This window comes from Aquarana catesbeiana, linkage group LG08, assembly GCF_042186555.1.
Source record: "Aquarana catesbeiana isolate 2022-GZ linkage group LG08, ASM4218655v1, whole genome shotgun sequence".
In the NCBI taxonomy this organism is placed as follows: domain Eukaryota; kingdom Metazoa; phylum Chordata; class Amphibia; order Anura; family Ranidae; genus Aquarana; species Aquarana catesbeiana.
Genome location: NC_133331.1, coordinates 153290536 through 153313364, shown reverse-complemented (window position 1 = coordinate 153313364; position 22829 = coordinate 153290536). Strand labels below are relative to the sequence as shown.

At 39.7% G+C, this 22829-nt stretch overlaps 1 protein-coding gene across 2 annotated transcripts in view; it reads right to left on the bottom strand.

Moving 5' to 3' along the window:
• The window catches only part of PALD1 (phosphatase domain containing paladin 1), a 450641-nt gene that overhangs the window by 133309 nt on the left and 294503 nt on the right, over positions 1-22829 (bottom strand). For both annotated transcript variants that reach the window (XM_073596575.1, XM_073596576.1), the window contains 4 exons: positions 15822-16019; positions 13143-13283; positions 12979-13050; positions 10139-10279 (listed from right to left, as the gene is read on the bottom strand). In XM_073596575.1, coding sequence (XP_073452676.1) covers positions 10139-10279; positions 12979-13050; positions 13143-13283; positions 15822-16019 — 552 coding nt within the window. The remainder of the gene's footprint in view (positions 1-10138; positions 10280-12978; positions 13051-13142; positions 13284-15821; positions 16020-22829) is intronic.

Below are 22829 nucleotides of genomic sequence, written 5' to 3'. Positions count from 1 at the left end.
AATTTCAAAATGAAAACATCTCTCTACAAAGGGATTTATAATAATTACAATGAAAGAAACAAAAATAGCTGACTGCAATAAGCACATACCCCCTACAAGTTAGTATTTAAAAGATGCACTTTTGGCAACAATTACATTCTTGAATCTCTGTGGATAGCTCTGTTATCAGCTCTACACATCTGGACAACGCATTTTTCCCATTATTCTTTGTAAAACTGGTGCAGGTTGTTGCATGGGGAGAGAACAGCCTTTTTCAAGCGAAGGCATAATCTGGCTGTTGAATTGAGATACATATTGCCTCAGGTCTCCCCTAGGCTTTCCCCATAATTTACTTTTCATTTTGCTCTCTACTCTCACAAGCCTTCTAAGGCCTGCTGCAGAGAAAGCCCCCACAGCATGATGCTGCCACCACCACAAAATGATTATCACAGATGGGGAATTCATTCCCACTCGGGCAGACTGCCTGACTAGGACTTAGTAGCAGGAGCTTAGGTTAGGTGGTGATGTGGGCCACAGTTGAGACAAAGTGCTTTTCAGAGTCATGAAGTGGGAAAGGACACCGAGAAGACTAGATACTCAAAGACACTGAAGGGAATGATGTCAGCATGCTTACCCATTCAGCAAATTGGAGAACCCTTAGAAGGGCTGAGATGTAGGTCTAAAGAGCCACCTGAGCACCCTCTGGGTTTTGCTACTGATGACTCCCAGCTTGTGGAATTCAGACTCACCAAGTGGGCAGCTACCCAAGACTGAGTATAGATATACAAGGTCACTGGGGAATGACAGACTGAACTGCACAGGGGTCACAAGAGTGCAATGCAGGCTTTAGTGTACAGGGTTCACTGGAGCAGGATGAGGCTAAAGTGCACAGGGTCCCTGAAGCAGGATGCAGGCTGCTGAGGTGCACAGGGTCAATGGAGCAAAATACAACTGAAATGCACGGGGGTCACTGGAGTAGGATACAGGCTAAAGTGAACAGGGTCACTGAAGCAGGATGCAGGCTGAGGTGCACAGGGTCCCTGAAGCACCATGCAGGCTGAGGTGCACAGGGTCCCTGAAGCAGCATGCAGGCTGAGGTGCACAGGGTCAATGGAGCAGGATACATCTAAAATGCACGGGAGTCACTGGCGTAGGATACAGGCTGAGGTGCACAGTTGTCACTGGGGGGGTCCAGCTGCTAGCATGTGGATGTATCACTCAAACGCTAAGCCACTAACATTAACTAGCCCTTTAAGGCCCTCTGTGACTGGCTTCAGCACCAGTGAAATCCAGAACCCGGTGGCCACACACAGAAGGGATTACACAGCAATGGAGTGTGGCATTGAGGGGTGTGTGACAATGATGTGCAGTGTGAAGCACTGGGTGATATAGTATACAAATTATTTGCCATTCAACCATTGAGCCCTCTGATTCATTCACATTGGTCACGGATCACTTGAAATCCTTTCTTTTGCGTACATTCATACAATGCTATAATGTAAATGCTGCGTCATGACAAAAAAAATGAAAAAAAAGGGGGTGAATACGTTTTATAGTCAGTGTAAAATGTACAGTAATGGCATACCCGTTTGAGTGCCAAAAGGCATAAAAATACCACACCAAATTTCCAATATATAATATTTTTTTCCACAATGTATTTTTTTATAGCATAAGATTATGAATTACAACAAAACCAGTAATCAGAAATAAGTCACATTGGGTAGACAAGCATTAAGTTGCCAAAAAAATACGGAGCGGCTACACACACAAAAATATCAATAGGTATAAAAAGTTAATAAAGAAAAAAAAAATTATAGGGGTAAGAGGAGGTATGAGAAAAAAAACTCTATCCTCAGATATGTTTGAACCAAAGTCAGGGAATACTCCTATTGTTAATCTCCCCCAACAGATTCCATATCTCACCTCAAACACCTAAAGTAATCAGTAAGAACTACCAATTAGGGAGTAAAGGTTGTGTAAGGAGGTGATCCCTAAAGCTGGATGTAGATGGACTGAAATTTGACCATTTCAGCAGGGACCAACTAAATTTCGATCCATCAATTTCTGTACAACTAGGCTGTCAGGTTTTTTTTGCTCGATCAGTGCCACTGGCTATAGCCGAAAAATCTCCCCACTGTCAGAATTCAATAGTTCCGCGGGAGAAGTTCCCCCATAGATGCATCAGCTATGGCCTGATTATGGGTCAAGGGTAGTACAGATATTAGAGAGGTGCAGAGAGAAGCGGGAAAGGGAAAGGGAGAGGAAAAGGGTAGAGCGTCAGCCCAAGACCTATAATACAAGGTTGATAAGTTATTAGAAGAAAGGATAGGCATAAAGATATTGTGTCACACTGACAATGAGGAATGGGGAAGGGAAAAGAGATTCAAACCAGGGTCTGTAACTCAGCAGAGTCTATAAACATAAACCTAGGTAGCTATTTGTCTCCGAAGGCTTTTAATGTATCATGATAGTGGACTGTTCTTCCTTTCTCATCAATAAAGAAAGCTCAGCAACCCATAATGAGTGGGAATTATATTGGTATTTCAGCGCCTAAGAATTACAGCATTAGCTTCAAGATGATTTTTTTTTTTCATCTGCAGACAGAGAGCATCGAAATAGCCGAAGAAGGGCTAGTTAGGAGTGAAGGGAATTTTAAATATGGTGACCTCAGCATATATATGGGCTATCTCATCCCAAAAAGGGTTTAAGCAACTGACAGTCCCACCAAATGTGGGTTAGAGTGCCAATGATGGAATGGCAATGCCAAGAGAGGTTAGGTACATTTGGGAAAAGTTGCTGTTAATTTATGTGGGGAATTCTCCCCACTAACCATTAGGTTAAAGTTTCTTACTTGGGCTGTAATTGTCTGTACACAATTTGTGGATTAGGCAGAAGCTTGTAGTCTTTACTTCTTCTGAGAATGGAAGGCTTAGTTCCGTCTCCCACTCTGTGAGAAAGCATAGTTTAGGTATATGAAAATAATGTTCCATAAAAGAGGGATACAGGAGGAGTCATTTGATTAGCATGCCTGCTTAAAATATGTCAAAGATCAGGATAATTGTTTTGAAATGTATTGAACAAAATGTGATAACTGTTAACCTACATCAAGACACCCCTATATAGAGATTAAGGGTGAAAAATTTGCGTTGGAATACATAATGATCCATGGTGTAAGCATTGGCCAATGTAAGGACATTCAGGGGTTCTTCAATGAAGGAATGTTCGAATGTTGCATGTCAGCAAAAAATCAGAGAGGGGCAACCAGTCCCATGTGAGGTGGGGGACGTCACAAGGAGAGTTCCTGCCACTACAAACTGACAGAAGTAGTGACAGCTAATCACTACTCTTATCATTTGAAGATACAGCAAAATCTGCAGAACAGGAGAGAGCTGGGAGGAGGTGTGGCCTGTGCTCTCCTAACCCTCCAGTTCCTCCTGCCATTGCAGCACTCTTGGATCGGGACTGTCATACCGGGACTATGCAGAGATTCCCCAAACTTTTCCCAGTAAAGAATGTGGTTAGGGGGTGGGTAAGCAAACCCTGTAAAGTCCTGATCTGACAGTCAGTGGTGTCCCCTTGCTGCGATCCCATACCCCTGCAGCAGCGGCATCTGCCTCCACTGGCTGGCTCCCTGTGCTCCTCCTCAACTCTGATGTGTCAAGATGAGAAGGAAACAGAGGAAGGACATCCCACAGCCATCTACTGCACTGCATCTGAGGTCTGTTTTGGAGGGAGCGGAAAACTGCACTGGGAACACAACAGAAAAAACATTTGTGCTGGGGATCAGAGTATTTGTGCTAGGAGGGGGAATGAGAAGAGGATTAGTGCTAGGTGGGGAGACTGGGGGTATTTGTGCTAGAAGATAGGGAGGGGGTATTTGTTCTGGGAGGGGGAATTTGTGGGATAACAAAGTAAGATTTGTTCTAGGAGGGGACATTTGAGTGGGATGTGCTAGGAGGGGGGATTTGTTGTGCTGAGAGAGGGGATAGGGGAAGGATTTTAGATAGGATGGAGGATTGGGAGGGGATTTGTGCTGGAAGAGGGGAAGGGGGAATGTGTGCTCGGGGTGATTGGAGGGGTGGGGATTTGTGCTAGGAGGGGGGGGGGGCTGCAGGGGTATTATTTGTTCTGGGAGGGGGAATTTAAGGGTGTTTGTGTGCTAGGAGGAAGGATTTGAAAGAGGGGGGATTTATGCTAGGAGGGAAAATTTATTTGGGGGGGTCAGAGATTTGTTTTAGGGAGGGGGAGAATTTGTGCTAGTAGGGATGATTGAGGGGGGTGGGTATTATTTGGGCTAGAAGAGAGGATTTGAGCTGCGAGAGAGGATTGGGGGTGGGGGGCGACGATTTGTACTGGGAAGGAGGGGAATTTTTGTTTGGGGAGAAATTTGGCTTGCAAAGGAAATTTATGCCTGGGAGATTAGTGCTCGATTTTTGAGGAAGGGGGAGGGATTTTGCTGACACATAATGCTCATACATCTTGGGGGGGGGGGCATCTTTGCCCTGGGAGCTAGATGACCTTGTCCCAAAACTGCAAATACTGTATGTGGAAGGTGGGCAGCTGAATAATGCAGTTCCACATCTGGTAGTGCTGCTCCCTGTAAGTTTATATGCTTTACATATATTTTTCTTTTGCTTTATATAACTTAGCAGAGTTAAGATAGACTGATTTGTTAAGATGATGCCTTTTGTATTACTCTTGTAACCCGATACCCTTGATGTATTTGATTCACTATGAGGAAAGCCAAAGTGTAATAAAGCTTCATTGTGTTCATTGCCCTACCAAAATATTTAATCAGAATAAACCGGAAAGTAAGAGCCTAAACCTGGAAGTAACTTTTGCATTATCACTTTGAGCAGTTTCAGGTAACAAAGCACAAACTGCAAAAGCTTTGAAATCCATCATTACTATTGACTTCCGTTAGTAGATAAGGATAAAACAAGGCTCTTAATGCATTCTTTGATGAATCAGTGTTCTTTGACGAGTTTTCAGTGTTGTTGGATCTTAGCACAGGACTGTTAGCTTTCAGCGTCAACGCCTCAGGCTCCTGATAGGGTAAGTATGCTGTTGTAGGTGTTAAATACTGGTAGATTATGGGTTAGTGAGTGAAAATAAGAGTGAAACGGTCATGAACGAAATAAGGGGATAAGGGGGTTGGTCCTTTTGCTGATCCACCAAGTCGCTGACATGAAACAAGTATGCAGATAACAAAAGTTAAGAGAAAAGCTATGAATCATACTTGTTCTGGGCCTGTAGCTCAATATCATAAAAAATAACAGCATAACAGCCACACCACTAGCAATTTCTAGAAAAATGAGCAATAGCAGCGCTTATATTTATTCATGACAGGATGCCTTACTTTATAAAGTACAGTGTTCAGTGCTAAAAGTGTAGCTTAATATTATATTTAGGGATGTTAGTGTACAGGCTAAAAGCCTGTGTTAGGAGGTAGGTTGAGTGCTAGGTTTTAAGAAAAGAGAGGGTTAAGAACAGATCTGAGGCCAGCATAGCTTAGTACAACTAGAAAAGGTACAATTTCTGGGGAAATTGTGAAAGTGTTCTTGCCTCTACAACTGGAGTGGGCGGAGTAACTGGGTGCAGTGGGCGGAGTAACTGTGAAAAGTGTTAAAAAGCTTAGTATTTTAAAAAGTATAAATAGTAGTAAAACAGTTGAAGTCCCATCATTAGCTGAAAGAGCTGAACATTTTTTTCAAAAATGATTTTTTTTTTCAAAAATTATTTTTTTTTTAATGATTTTTTTTTTTCAAAAATAATTTTATTTTCAAAAATGAATTTTTTTGGTTCAAAATTTTTTTTTTCTTTAAAATAAATTTTTTTTTTCAAAAATATATATTTTTTTTTTTCAAAAATATTTTTTTTTTCTCAATAATATATTTTTTTTATTCAAAAATGAATTTTTTTTTTTTCAAAAATATATTTTTTTTTTACATGGGGTGGTCATAATGTTTTGGCTGATCATGGGGTGGTCATAATGTTTTGGCTAATCAGGGGGTTGTCAGCTTTTGTCACCTCCCACTCTAGTTTTGAACATTTCGCCATTCATTCCTATGGGAAAAATTTCGTTGCAAAAACGTCATTTCGTGGACCATTCGGCGAAAAAAGTTCCACAAAGTAATAACACACCAATCGGGAACAATCCGCTCGTTTCGGTATATTACTTGTCTCTGTAGTGTAAAAACTGTGGGAGGAGTCTACAAGCATTATCAAGTCTAGCAGATGAAGTCACATGCATTTGGGGTGTCTCAGCATCTTGTGTTTACAACCACTGTTTCCTGGCAACGCTCATGCCCTGTTTATGCTTCCCAAATACTGCTTCATCAAATCTGCCCCATCAGAATTACTCCATCAAAACTGCCCCATCATATTCCTCTATTATAAATCAGTACATGGTGTGTCTGTCCCCTCCCCCGGGCTCTGTAATCAGCTGAGATGCTCCAGCCACCTCCCCCCCTGTGTATAACAGAAGCTTTGGTAACCATGGCAACAAAAACAAACACTAACAGTACACTCTGATTAATGGCTAAAATTTCCTGAAATGACCTCTAAACAAATGGCCGTATTTTAAAAACTATACATCCTACAGCGAAGATCTTTATATTGTGAGAATCACAAGACCCAGACCTAGATTTTGATGTATAGTATGTCTGTAAAAAATTAAAAATGAAGGCACAGTCGCAGTTTAGAAATTGCCCTTCAAATTTGGAGGGGGCTAGAGTGTAGTTTCAATGAATGTCAATGGACGGCGTGAGTTGCAAACAAATGGTCATATTGTGAAAACTATCAGGACTATGGCTTAGCCGTGGACATGTTTAGTGGCAGCAGGGATAGCTGAACGTTTTGATATAAGATTTGTGTAGGTGGGCTTGAAAATGAGGGAGTGGCGGCAGTTTAGAAATCATGTTCTGATTTTTCAGCTTTTGTCATCTCCCACTCTAGTTTCCCCATTCATTCCTATGGGACCAATTTCGCCGCAAAAATGACGATATTTCGTGAACCATTTGGCGAAACGTTCCACAAAATAATAGCACACCATTCGGGAACAATCCGCACGTTTCTGTATATTACTTGTCTATGTAGTGTAAAAACTGTGGGAGGAGTTAGGGTGGTAAATTTGGCTATAATAATAAGAATAATATATATGTGAGATAACAGTAAGTGGTCTTGCTATGCAAGAACACTTAATTAATGTACTTGTTTTCAGCGCCGAAAGTCTCACACTAGGAAATAATGTGCTTGGGCTCCTGATGCTGAAAACTAACATACAATTCTTCACTGTGCCAGCTGAAGTAGGCCGTTTTGAAAATGCGCCACTGTGGCTTTTCCATGAAGACTTCTGTCTGATTCAAAATATTAGACATCCAGAAGAGTACCTTTTTCCTTGTCATGCTCATAAGGAAGTCATAGCATGTTGTGAAAACAGTAATGCATGATATCATATCATATCCGCTTTGTATCATTAACTGGGACCCATTAGAAAGTTTGCCACCTCACCAGAATTTTAAAGTGCGATTGTTGGTATGCTGTGCCCCATGCAAAGTAATAATAATTATGCATTTCGTTCTCTGCGGTTTGCTGTAATTGGTCACAGAACTTCACGGCTATTTCATTGCAAAGGTACAACTCTTAGCCTATAACCAATGCTCTGCCAGACATCAGATAATTTGCATTAAACATCTGTCAGTATCCAAGAAGCAGTCATTCAGCCAGCTTAAACTGGATTTTCAGAGACTTATTCCAGACCACCTGTTCATTTTTCATATAGCAAGGATGGGGTATAATACAGACCAATTTTCATGATCAGTTAAGAGACATGACTCATACAGCATATTTCCAACAGGTGTCCCTGAATTGTGTGCATTGGCTGGGCTTAGAGCAGTGCCACTAACTGCCAGCTAATGAGAATAAGCTCATGTTACTTGAAAGCATGGGAATGTAGTCAATACCATACATCCACTTTTCATGACATACAGTGTAAATGTATATTGTATGTTCATGTATGAAGCTTTGCTTTCTGAGAACCTATAAAAAAATATACCGTATATACTCGAGTATAAGCCGAGTTTTTCAGCCCATTTTTTTGGCTGAAACCCGACCCCCCCCCCCTCGGCTTATACTCGAGTGAGCCGCAACTTCCATTAGTAAAACAGCGTGTGTAACAGCGTGTGTACTCCCGCTGTGTATGCAGTCTGTTCCGCTGTCCATTGTAAGAAAGCTCCGCCTCCTCCTCGTCTCTGATAGACGGAACGCTGATACAGTTTCCCAGCATTGTATCAGTGTTCCTCTAGCATGGACGAGGAGGAGGCGGAGCTTTCTTTCAATGGACGGCGGAACAGACTGCATACACAGCGGGAGAAACCCGCTGTTACACACGCTGTTTTACTAATGGAAGGTACGGCTGCAGATTGGCACGGTGACACTACAGATGGGCACAGTGAGACTACAGATGGGCACAATTAGACTGCAAATGGGCACAGTGAGGCTGCAGATGGGCATTGTTTACCCAGTAGCTGCTGCATTTTCCCACCCTTGGCTTATACTCGAGTCAATATGTTTTCCCAGTTTTTTGTGGTAAAATTTGGTGCCTCGGCTTATATTGGGGTCGACCTATACTTGAGTATATATGGTATGTGTAATTCCCTGCAGCCATAAACAACCTTGAAAAAAGCTTTATTGCACCAGTGTAGCTGGTTAAGCACCAACGTAACCCCTAATAATTACTTCCATAACGGTTAATGCGCATGGATTGAAATCACATTTTTTATGCCTATCGTAAATTTCCTGCGGTTGGAGAGCTGCACGTGTTGCGTACAGCCTGCCATTCAATTGAATGGATGTACAGGGTCATACGCTTGTAAACGCTGATACTTTTTTTCATCATTGTTTACCCACGCATGTTCGCCTGACTATTTTCCTGAATGCAAAACCTTCATGTTTAGAAAAACTATTGGACAGTGGATATGCAAGAAGCATCAGTGTGTATAAGAGGATAGCTGTGTACAGCCATTCTCTTGTATCACAGGCTTTATGTAGCACGTGAAGCTGCCTGGGTGTGGGAAAGCACTGAGAAGATTTATGCTAGGAATAAAAAAAAAAAAAAAAAAAATGTTTTAGTCAGTATGCATGTACCCCAGTGTATTGGTGTGCAGTGTAAAATACATCTGTTGTTGTAGTGCCTGGGAGCCATAGCTGCAGTGTATTTTTGTCCATAGGAGTGCATTAGTAAACATGCAGTGTATGCGTAAACACTGGCCCTGGCATTTACATGCGCATGTGTACGAGTGCATTTTTCTAAATGTAAAATGTTATGTTTTGAAAAATACGCGCGTGCACGTAAAATGCCTATGTGAACGAGACCTAAGACCTGAAACTTTTCTCTTAGAATATTTTCTGCTTTATTAATTTCTAAACAATGACAGATTTAACCTGCCCAAATATACCTAATGTACTAATATTACCCATGTTCACACAACAAAGTTCTGTCATGATTTACAAAAATAAAGTTTTAGCTTGGTCAGTCAGCTTTCGTTTCATATTTCTTGTGAGTATAAAGTCAAAGTCATGTGCTGTCATGCAAATCCTGTGATGAAGGAGAAGGGGGTGGGGCGGGGTCAAGCCTCGCTGTCTGTGTCTATAGATGTAAGCACCATGGCTCGAGATCGAGCCTGCAGGGTTGCCAAAATAGGAAGTGGCTTCCTATGGTGGCACATGAGAAGAGAGGGAGCCACGAGTGTTGGCGGGGGACCCAAGAAGAAGAGGTTCTGTGCTGCTCTGTGCAATTCCATTGCACAGAGCAGGTAAATAGGGTATACCATGTTTGTTATTAAAAAGAATTTTGACTTTACAATTATTATATTTTTTAGATAAATATACAGGTAGACTGCAAAACCCCATTGTGTAACGAAACCATGCATAAAAACTTGTTCACTATGAATCCCCAGTAGAGTGATTACACTGAAAAGACAGTGATCAAGTGTGAAGATATACTTCTGCATCATGAGCAGACACAACAAAGCCTACTTTTAGACTTTCACATATCTTAGTTTTCTGGACATTTCGTTATTATGATTAAACAAGAAACTGATTGACTTCAATGTGTGTATCACATTTTGGTACACCTGTAGGTATAATAGTTACTTACCTGTCTGTAAGCGCATATAATGATCTCTCGTAAATGATAATGCATAGGAGTCATGGTTTCACTGACAGCGTCAAGAGCCATATCTACTTCTTTTTTTATTTTGTGCCCATCAGGCAGCAACTGAACAATCTTCATCACCACCTGAAACATTGGATAGATATGGGAAAGTGTTGTCTTATTAACACTGAAAAAGTGCGCAGCAATCCATAAAAGACACATTAACTGTTGGAGTACTTGAGAGCCACTATAAGAATTGTTTTAGCATGAAAACATTCATTAAAATGTATTGGTTTTGCAGAGATAATTATAAATATGTAACAAACAATTGCAACAAAATGTTTCAAGGTGTTTAATGATAGAAGTCCATTATCTTGATCAGGTTTATACTGAACTATGGAATTGAGCTATTAAGTGCAAACTGTGCACTTTCCTTCAAGGATGTGAAATAGAGGTTATTCTGATGCCACCTTGTGGTATCAACTGGTCTACAAACTAGTACGTAATTTATAACTTTTTTTAAAAAGATTTTTACTTACAAAAGATTAATGCAGAGATCATGTTGCACAACGTATATAGGGCAATAAAATTCTTTTTACCCAGATATATCTAAAGCATACTGTGTATCATTACCCAAAAAAAAAAAAAAAAAAAATTATATATATATATATATATATATATATATATATATATATATATATATATATATATATATATATATATATATATACACACACATACACACACACACACATATAACAGCTATTTAACCTATTATGTCGAAGACTCCATTCGCATAGTGGAAACAATTTTGACAGCGCAATGTTCATGCAACTCTGCATGTCGCATAGGGCAGCCCATTCGCTTGCATGGGCTGCCTTATGCATATTTGTCGACTCAAGAGAAGCTTCTGCTCCTTTCCAGGCAAGAAGCTTCACGCGATTTTTAAAGGTGCGATTTTCCGTCATTGCCATGCAATCCTATCCCGCAACAATCGCAACAGAACGCACTGTGTTTAGGATGCCATCGAAAGATAAATCGCACAGCAATCATAGCACAATGCATGGCGCGCATTTGGGTGCCTTTATCCTACAACTGCAACCCAAACGTGATGCGTTTCTACCTCAATGGTCGCACAGCAATCACAGCTAATCGTGCCTTTAAAAATCAAGTGAATCTTCTCACCTAAAAAGTAGCAGGAGCTTCTTTTCCTGTGACAAACGTGCATAGGGCAGCCCATTCAATTGAATGGGCTACCCTATACGACACACAGAAATGCGTAAAAATCACGCTGTTAAAATTGCTTAGGGAGAACGCTTGTTCCCTCTACACAATAACGTAAATGGAGCCTTAACCATTTGTAACAACGTTTAATAAGGAGAGGAAAGGTGATACTGCAAGTTGCAGTAAAGAAATGACTAAATATAATAATATAGCTATAGCTACAGTATATAGACTGCAGAACTAAATCATGAGAGATGAACAGGAAAAGACTTGCAAGACCATGAGCATGATGGATAAAAGGCAATTTGGGTGAAATATAGATGCTGTTCTTTGGACAAAATTGTAGGTCTGATAGTCAAGTTACAAAGGTTTGCATTATATTCCTAAACATATAGAAATAATAAATGTGATGAAAAGAGCTGATGTACATGAAATCGCTGACTCTTCCCAGATCATTTACTGAATGTCAGACAATTCCCCACTGTGGTCTACAAGAGTGTAATGGGCAGCGTTTGGACACCTTTATTAGTTTCACATTTATTTAGCAGGATTTTAAAATCTGGAATGCTTTAGTCTTGTAAAACGTGCACATGCGTTCCTTAATCTAGTAACAATTACACAAATTATTTAATAATCATACACTAGATAAGACCAAAGAATTTTGGGGTATATTTCCTATAACAAGAAAAATGTAAGCACTAGGAGCATTTCATTGTTACTTCCTGTAACAAGACTGTGGGAGGTCCTACTGCGGTGTGCCACAAACTGCAGGCAACAAATAGCACCTGGCAGTCGATCAAGCTAAATACTACGTGGAATTATGTTATGTGGATTAGTCCCTGTTGTACATTGCCATGAAAGCACTAACCACAAATCATCTACCAAGTGTGTGGCATGAAAATGTCTGGAAGGCATTTAAACTGATCTGTAAAGGATCTGCATTTTCCCATTTGATATTATCTCATTGGTAATCTGATTTTATGCATACGAGCACAACAGCTCACTACTCACTGTATTTTCTGTTTGTTCACTGCATTTCAATTTGATGGCACTGTACTTTATGATCCCAGGCTCTAGTTTCGGCAATGGAAACCATGTTGCATAGCGTTTTTATTTTGGAAAGCTTTTTTTTTTTAAAAACGTGTTTTCACTGCATTGAAACTCTCCAAAAGGCCAAGTAGCACTCTCTTACCCATCCACTGACTTAGTGGGAAGCCTTGCAATGTGTGGTCAGGGGGGTTTTTATACAGCGCGGTTCTTGACTTAAGAAGGAACATTCCGCAGATATCCAGATCCTGACTCACATATCCTGGTTGGAGACCCTCCATGGTGACACATTCTATTTATCTTGTATATCTGACCATATCCTTGGGATGTTGCTTTTAAAATGTGCCTGTTATGGTACTTTGAAATGTAATACCCAAGATTTTGTTGTCAGCAATTTCTGGAAGTGTACCTTGTTATTAGCAGATCAGCACTGTTTTTTTTTTTCTTTACTTCTTTTTATTTCTTGTCCTTATGATTTCTTGCAGTTTATTGCCATAATTTGTGGGATTGTAGTTTACAATCCTGATAAAAACAAATAAAATATATATTCAACCATAAAGAATTTGTCTCACCTCAAACTCTCCCTTTGTGTACTTGGCATCTGGAACACTAACAATTTCATCTTCACTGATTTCAGGAATGGTCTGCAATAATAATAACAATCATCATAATATATATACACACACATATATACTGAGGCAGACAGATTACTCTTATATTTTGATTTAATACTCACGTTAAAATGCCAGAGAATAAGCAATGCAATGACCATTGCTGTTGTTGTCCTTCCTTTTCCTTCATGACAGTTGAAGACAAAGGCTGCATTGGAGTCCTCTGCAAGTGTACACTTCATAGCTTGGAGAATCATGTCAAAATCCTGCAAACAATACTCTTGATTGTTACTTGCTTGTAATGTGTAACACACAATATAGGGTAATAAAGTATGTAAGGAAGAGCACTCGTGTATTTTTTTTTTTTTTTAATTACTGCAGAAGAGGACCAACTGTGAATAGTGCTTGGTCCAGTTGAGATCAGTGGGCCCGTTGGGCATTAAAAGCTTCTCTTTGCTGGCAGTAGCTCCACCCCACTCTTAAGCCCAAATTATGGGCATTCCTATGGGGGAGCACTGAGCCCTCCGTACCCCTCTCTAAGACTGTTTATTCTGAATGAACAATTAGCACTGCCCCAACAGTGTTTATTGTTCATTCATAATAGTAAAAGATCACTCGGCTCTGTAGCATTCTATGATCTATCTGTTGGTGCTTCTAAATATACACAGCCCTGACCAGTGCCATGTATGACAATGCCCACAGCGCTGTTCATTCCTTCATAACATTTAAATTTCACTCAGCAAAGCAGGCTGTGCGATATGTTGAATATCTTTCTCCAGGGAAACCCGTATTGCCAGAGACTAGCACTGTCACTCACAAATTGGTTTCCTTTTCTAGCAGCATTGTCAGAAAGTGTGGGGGAAAATGTCCAATCATGTAGCTTAGAAACGGCAGAATACATTTTATCGAGACCAAGTGCTATATGTATATGGTCCCCCAAAGGGTTAAATAAAAGTTTATAAAGTCTAGTGAAAACTCGTTAACCCTAGTTAAGGGGAAGGGGTCAGGACGGTGGAGATGCCAGCTGAGATGTTGATTTCTCAGCGGGGCGGCTAGAAGCACAAGCTATTGGATTGGGAGTTTCATTTATCCATGCTTTATATAGAGTGGTGCTCTGGTAGCACCTCTAATATGTGAGTACAATGGCTTATTTTATACAATAAATTTGAGTCGAAACGTTATCACACTATCCAGCCTATTTCTTTGCATATATGAATCGAGGACATCCACAGCGAAGGATCTGACAATTTGCATAGTCCATTAACCCGGAGATGGTTCTACTGGCACAATCACACGGGGGGGAGGTTAGCACGTATGTGAAGTCACTGAAAGCTTTAATCTGTGAAGATTTTTCTTTGGAGCACTGCTTATAACATCAATTGATCTTATATGGACTGAATATTTATTTATGGCATTTTTTATCATGAGTGATATCAATTGTTCACATTGACTTTATGCACCATAACACAGTTATTATTTACTTTGGCATTTTGCATTTTGGAATTGTGTTTGAACATTTATTTTGCAATATAGGAATTCACATATTGTGGCACAATATTAGTTAAAATTTTTTATTTTATTCATTCAGATAATCACAATTGGCATTAATTTATAGTATTTACAGAGTTATTCATACAGCGCGGCACATTTTATTTATTTTTGTTTGGTTGAACACAGCTTTGGGGAGTGTGACTGGTGTCAGCAGCTGAAAGAAATCACATCATCTGTTCTCATTTATTGGTGCTCTTTTAGACCTATAGTCTATTATACTGGTAGCTCGCAAGATCTTTTATTTATTATGTTAGCAATATAAAATGACTGGTTGCTGATGGCAAGCCACACAGGTTTCAAAAACATAAAAGAAAATATTCAGGGTATGTGAATGTGAAGTTCAGATAGGGATGTCACTGGGCCCCTGCTCTGGGTCTCTTCCACTGAACTCCAGGTTAAGCACGCATTTTCTGCCCACAGCTATGCAGGAGAACCTGTATATAGCGATAAAGCACTGTTACAGACTCCTGAAGCAGTATGCATGTCACAGCACAAGGGGAAATCTCTCTCAGGCTCTTTCTTGGCTCTGACATGTGATGTGACACTGATAAGGCCGACAGGACTTTCTCTCAGTAGATGCCAGGCATTGCTATACTTCTGATATCTGCTAAGATTTTTTTTTCAGAGGAAGGAGGACACTGACTTTTTCCAGAAAAGGGATGATTTTCCTTTGAAGGTGATTTTTTTTTTGCTGGTGGGGGAGAAGAACTTTGCTGAGGGAGGATTTTTGCTTGTAGGTGATTTTTGCTGAGGGGGAAAGGGGGTTTTTGCTCGAAGGAGGGAGTTCTATATTTGTGTGTAATTCAGCACAGCAACAGATCACAGCGGTCAGGAGTATGTAACATACTCCTAAGTTTCATACGTGTTGCATATTCCTGACCCCTGCACCCCCCCATGTGCTAGGATGTATGTTACAGGTTTATGACCATTGAACTCTATAGGCAGGCCTGTATACTATACTCTAAACCTTGCATACCTTTGACCACTGTACTCTATATGCTATAATATTATTAATAATTTATAATATTTACATACTCTTGACCACAGTGTTTATTGTCTCAATAGTCCTTGATTACTCTTTTAAGTTTTTCTCAGAGTGCCCTTGGTCTTTCCCAATCATGTTAACGCCCCTGGGTTCAGTTACAGAAGATGTCATTATTGTTCTTTAGTTTATTTCTTCATAAATTACCAGTATGACAATGCTGCTTCCAGTAATATGTGTACTACATTATTTATCTGTTCTTCCTCCTCACCTGTTCCCTGGGAGCACAGAAATCTGGAATGGGAATTCTTCTATATACCAGGCCTGGACATGTGCCCTTCTGTTGGTTGAAGATTTCCTGCATAGTCAGACACGTTTTAAACAACTTCATCTGCTTCTCCTGTTCCATGTAGACCTCTAACCACTTTTGTGAACCCAAGATATGGTTTGCTATTGTGGCTTCTAATTTCTGAAAAAAAAAATGGTCTTTTGGTATATCTGCAAAGATCTGTACAGTTATTACCTTTTGGTTCACTTGACACTCCCTTTTAGATTGTAAGCTCTAACGACCAAGGTCCTCTGATTCCACCTATATTAAACTGTAGTGTAACTGTACTTTTCTAATGTAATGAAAATGATGTTTCCTGATAATTTGCAGGAAAAGCAACCATTGTGATCAAATTAGTCAACAACCTATTTTTTTTTTTTTTTTAAATACCTCTTCCATACCTACACCAGATATTTTACTTTAGTGTTTTCCCATGCACTCTTTCGGAGAATGTCTAGTTACATTTTTGATTAATCTTTAACTAAAAAAAAAAAAAAGAAAATTAGTATTTCCAAATATTTTAGGGCCTTTTCTGCCAAAAACACACGCTACATTTTACCAACTGAACAAAATGACACAGCAAGGCTGAATACATATAGGTGCTAATTGTAATGCCCAGGCTGCATCTAATAGGTGTGTTAACATTCTCTCAAATGGGGTAAATTCAACTGAATGGAGACTACAGGGTACCCACAGATTCTACATTCTGCATTGATTCATGTTGTAAAGACATTTTGCTGAATGTAAGTAATTTTCTGCATCAACATCGAACTCAACATACAACCCCTGTAGTTAAATCCCTCTCTGTAAGAACATCTATCTATCCCCGATGTGCAGAGATGGTCCTCATGGTGTATACAATCTCAATGTCATTTGTATCCCGCACAAGAATTTAAAGTGCTATTAAACCCAAAAGCAAACATTTATTATACTGCAGCCTGCCAATTCTTAGATATTATGGCTGCATTCGTTTTTTTTTTAGGCTTTTTATTTTCACCTGGTGATCCTGTCAATAAGTCAACAGAACAAGCTGTCCTGCAGATTAGAGGATTGAGACAAACCATTTAATTAACTGACAGGGGTGTTTACAATGATCAGCTTTTATTTATTTGCGTATAACCTTCACCCCAAAACCAACAAAACTGTTTGCTGTAACTGCTTAAAGTGGAAGTTCCCCTGAAAGGGGAACTTCCACTCTTCCTCTTCAACTTTTGGCACAGTGTATTTTTTGGGGGGGAGCCAGTACCTAGTTTTGACAGGTACCCACTGCTACTTTTGCTCGGATCGCCTAGGGTCCCCCCTCCATGCCCACAATCTTCTGGGACATGTCATGGGTCCCAGGAGGCTGCAGACCATTCGCTCCACAACGAGTCACAGCTGGCTTCCTACAGTCAAGCTGGCCCCCAGGCCCCCAAAGATTGGTGAAGAACCGGCCTGAGTGAGGATTGTGTTGAAGCCCTGAGTGTCTGGTTATCAAAAGTCAGCAGCTACAGCTTTTGTAGCTGCTGACATTTAATTTTTGGAAACCTGGCTGAGGAACCTCTTTAAAAAGAGTTAGCTAGAGTTTGGCTTCAATTTGTTAGTCCATCTGAATCTGCTAGTACCTCAAACACTACCTAAGGCCTTATTTAGACTTGTGGTTGGGGGGGCTGAAAAAACGTGCTGTTAAGTAAAGTTTTTTGGAATTTGAGGACAAAAATAAGGAATCCTCTAGGGACAAACTGATACAACTGACATTGTTCCATCACAGCCATTTTACACCTGCTAGATTGTACAAAATGGTTTGACGCCCTTTTTATAGATTGTATAAAATGGTTTTTACTCCAAGGACGCAGACACTGCTGATTTTTTCACTGTTTTTGGACATGTCAAAAACCTTTTGCTAACGGTCACTGATTTTATCTTCTCAGTCCTGGCACTTCCCAATATTTCTCATCCCAAAAACTGCTTATTGGGCATTAGAGAAAACCTAAAAATGTCCTAATATGCTAAAGTGCTGTTCATACACTCTGTTTTTATTCAAGGAAGGCAATCATCCTAATGTAGAAAGGACCCTCTCCCCCTTTTTTTGAGAATTGGAAAAAAAACTGATTAACGACAACCTACCATTATAAAGACTCACTTACGAACTCAGAAAAAAGGTACATGTCTTTGATAAAATATGGGGTACGTGGCTTTCAACCACACACACACACACACAATTGTTTCTCTGGATACAGGCTTCTGATTAGCTCTATACATGCTACTGATTTTAAATTCTTGCCATTTTTCCTCCTCTTTTTGCCTCATATTTGCCTTGATATACTGTTAGCCATTTGATATAAAGATACATTGCATATGACTGTTGTGCTTATTGTTATACTCTGTATAAGTTTTACTAGCAAAACCAATAAACATATCTTAAAAATAATGCAAAAAGAGTGAACATGTTAGATTTTTACATCCCACTGACAAACCCGTCAGTTCATTTTAGGTATTCATTAGTAGTTCCTCTTTTTCATGATGATTTGGATGAATATGCTGCCCTCTTGTGGTTTCAGCTAGCATAGTACCATTATTTTGAGGACAACGTAAAAAAATGATAAAATTATGCTTTTTATTGATACACTTCATATTCACTTTTATGTATTGTTTACTTATACTACGGAATAGTAGTGTATTGCTAGAAAACTTTGACTACCAATTAAAAAAAAATCTATTATATACACATATCATATAAACTATTTCACTTATTGAAGTTTACATTTAGCAGGCCAGTGATATGAGAGAATGCTGAGAAAAAGAAAAACATTTTTTTTAGATCAAAAATTTATGCCCCCAGATGGGGGAGGGGGTGGACTAAGATGGATGGGCAGTGAGTTCACTCCCTCATGCCCAGACAATCAGCTGCATCAACTCCCAGTGATTTTATGGACTTCTCCTGATCCTTCGTGTAGAGTGCAGCGTGTAGCGTGCTACAGTGTACCATGGAGTGATCGGATGCATTAGCCATCTTTACCTCTGTTTTTCCCTGGCAATAAGAACATAGAAGATCCTACAGTGAGCGGGGGATTGACAGCAGACATTTCCCTAGAGTCATCCAATACCCGGTGTTAGAACGGGAGAGGGCAAAGATTGCTAATCAGCTGGAGTGCGGGTGAGCTGAAGTGCACTCCGATAGACACGAGTTTCTACGAGGGTTCCTGAACAGCCTGCATCCCGCAAAAACTCCGCGAATGGAGCCGAGCTGAGCCGAGCCCTCCTGGATACCGAGCAAGCAGAGGATGCCCTGTGCTCCCACAAAGCTAAATCTCTGAGGACTCTCTGTAGGTGGCTGAGGACATTCTAGGGGATCCGAGCACCAGTATATAGCATTTGGGACCAGGCGAGTATCTGTGAACCCTAAACCAAATACTGTAATTATTATGAAGTGATCGCGAGGGAAAACATTAACCCTAAGATAGGAAGAGGGTCTCGGTGAAGGAAAAAGGTAGCGGGTGACTACAGCAGTATCTGTTTTATCTTTTTTACTTTTTTCCCTGCATAAGTTTGATGGCTGATAATACCATGGATTAACAATCAAATGATAAGATATGAAGTGGGTCACCTAAAAAAAACTGGAAAAGCCCTGGATAATACAGAGGGAAGGGTATAAGGTTAAGCGTGCACAATTAAGACATTATTTAAAGCTATAATTGTGTTTTATATATATATATATATATATATATATATACTTATTTTTGAGTTATATTCCTATACCCCCCTGGTGTAAATAATTGGAGTACAATATGCCTCCAAAAAGCACACATGCTCAGAAAATGAAAAGGGGATCTACTGGAGGAACAAATAAGAACCCCCCTAGACCATTATCTGCTCAAAAAACAGATATCAAGGGTTTTTTCCAACATCCACTCCCTCAGGATCAGCATGAAGGCTCCATAGTATCAGAACTTAACTTTGTGTCCCCTGCAAAAGATGTAGAGTCCAGATCTAATGGCAGCCCTGTGGGCCATATGCAACAAACCATAATGGATCAGGAGAGAACAGAAGAAAATACTACTTGGGATATGCAGGCATATATAAAATCCCTACCAACAAGGGAGGACATGGACAAATATGTGTATAGACTGGAAACTTCATATAAGACGGAAATACAGGCACTGAAGTCTTCCTTGGCAGATACACAGAATAAGATTGTTACTATGGATTCTAAACTGGAAGATTATCGATCAAAAATATTATTATTGGAAGAAAAGAACCATGAAGTGGATCAACGCCTAAATCATCTAATTGACGTTTCTGACGATCTTGAAAATAGAAGTAGTCGTAACAATATAAGAGTTTAGAGGCCTGCCAGAATCAGTGGGAATGGAGGGTTTGAAATCGACACTCCAAGGCATATTTAATGATCTACTAAAACGACCAAGGACGGCAGACCTACAGATCGATAGCACATAGGACACAAGGCCCTAGAGATAAAGTAATAGGAACTCCAAGAGATGTTATATGCAGAATACATTTCTATTACATCAAAGACAGCATTATGGCAGCTGCCCGGTTACAACGGACCATTGAATACGAGGACACCCAGCTTATCCTATTGCAGGACGTGTCTAGATACACATTGATTAGGAGGAAAGCAGTAAAGCCACTATTGGATTTATTGAGAGAGAAGCGAATCCTATATAGATGGGGATTTCCCTTTCAGATTATTGTTCACCAAAATGGACACAAAGTTGTTTTCTGGGATATGGGGGATCTTACTAATTTTTTGAAATGTCTTCAACTTCCCATAACTTCCCATAATTGATCTGCCAGCATGGCCACAAATATATTATGGTAGTCAAGGAAAGCAGTTTAGGAGTAGATAGATACTAGATGGGAACTGGTAGGGGAGGATGGGGGGTTGGGGGGGGGGGGGGAGGGGAAGGAGAGAGAAAATTTAATTTAATTTTTTTTTTTTTTTTGCACATGCTATTTGTATTATTATGTTTATTTAGTTAATGAAAATGTTGTATGTATTAGGATCGCAATGACACTTGATCACTAGGTTGTTATTGGAAAATAATGGGTATTCACTAGTCTTGTTTCACTTAGGGTTATAGGATGATTTTGTATGAGGTGGGGGATGAGATATAGGGAGAGTGAGGGAAAAGAGAAAAAAAAAATTTTTTTTCTTCTCACAGTATAGTTTATGTTTGTTATAATATCATGATTTGTCACCGAAAATGGATGTTTAAGCTGGGTGGAATAGTATTATGGGGATCTTGATATAAAGACATTATACAGCTTTTGCACTATCAATTTCCTCATTTAGGGTTTTGGATTTAAGCAGCACAATGTAGGAGGGCCTTTTTTTTGTTTTTGTTTTTTTTTTTGTTTTTCATGAGGTGGATATAAAGTTAAAAAAATTGCATCCAATAATCTGTGGATATTGGGTGTAAATTTATGAAGTCATAATGGTTATCAATTCTCCCTTTTTTTAAAAAATTTCTTTATGAATGTTTAATAATTGGTTAATGGTTAACGGCTTCTGAAGATCATAGCTCAATTTAGAAATAAAGGGATTTTACTGGTGGAGAGATTGAATGTAGGGGGGTATGGGGGGGTTTTACCCCTTTCTTTCCCCCTAGAAGGAGGGGAGGAGAGAGGGGGAAAGAAAGATAAGGTAAACGTTTTTTTTTTTTTTCCTTCTCTCTCTCCCTTTCTCTTCCATTTCTCTTCCTCTCTTTTTTTTCCTTTTCCTCCCTCTTCCTCCCTGTTTTTCCCCTATCTTTCTGTTTTTGGTATTATTTGGGAACAAAGGTTTTTAATGAAGTAATATGCCTGGGCATGACACGTCTATTCTGGGGAAAAACCCTTTTTTTCCCCTCAATTTAGGGAACTTACTTAGTAAGGTCTGACTTTAGGGAGTCAAATAGGTAGTGAGTGCATTGGGTGGTTGAATGTGGTGTGATTGAGCGTTTAAGGGTTTGTTTTTTTAGGCTTGTGGGTAGGGGTGTCGAGTAGGTGTGTGTGGGAGGTTTCTCTTTTTTTCCCCCTTTTCCCTATGGGTACGATAAAAATATGTTCTTATAATGTCAGAGGTTTAAATTCTGCAATAAAAAGATCACAGATCCTGTACTCTCTCCATAAGCAAAAGGTTGGTATTGACTTCTTTCAGGAGACGCATTTTCAGGTAGACCATATACCTAACCTACAGAACAGATACTACACAACATGGTACCACGACTCCTTTACATACTCAACGTCTAGGGGAGTTTCTATAGCAATACACAAGACAATATCCTATCAGGTACTGGAAAGCTGGAGGAATAGAGATGGAAGAGCATTACTTGTAAAGCTTGTCATATATGGTAAAAAGTATACACTTATTAATATATATCTACCTAATAATGAACAGATTAAGGTAGGAATGCAATTGCTAACAGATCTCATGAAAAGAGTAGAGGGGGCAATAATAATAATAATAGGTGGTGACTTCAATTTTGTTTTTGACCGCAATCTGGACACCACAGCATCTCTAGTATCTCAAAAGAGCAGGGATAGAAAGAAATTTAAAGATACCATGGAGAGGCTTCAATTAGTTGATATATGGAGGGCCTTTCACCCACTACAGCGGGATTATACGTTCCATTCAAAGGTTCATGGAACATACCACAGACTTGACTATTTTCTGACTAACCATTTGGGAACGGTGGCGACTTTTTCTTCCGATATAGGCAGTGCGGTATGGTCGGATCATATGCCCATATTTTTAGTGATAGCAGTGTCTAATGGGAACAATATAAGAAGCTCTTGGAAATTAAACGATAATTTATTATTTGATGAGGCCTATGTAGCAGAGATCAGAACAGCGATATTGAACTTTACAAAAGACCATGTAAGGGATACTACTCTATCTATTCAGTGGGAAGCAATGAAATGTGTAGTACGGGGTCTATTTACAAAACATGGATCTAGATTAAAAAA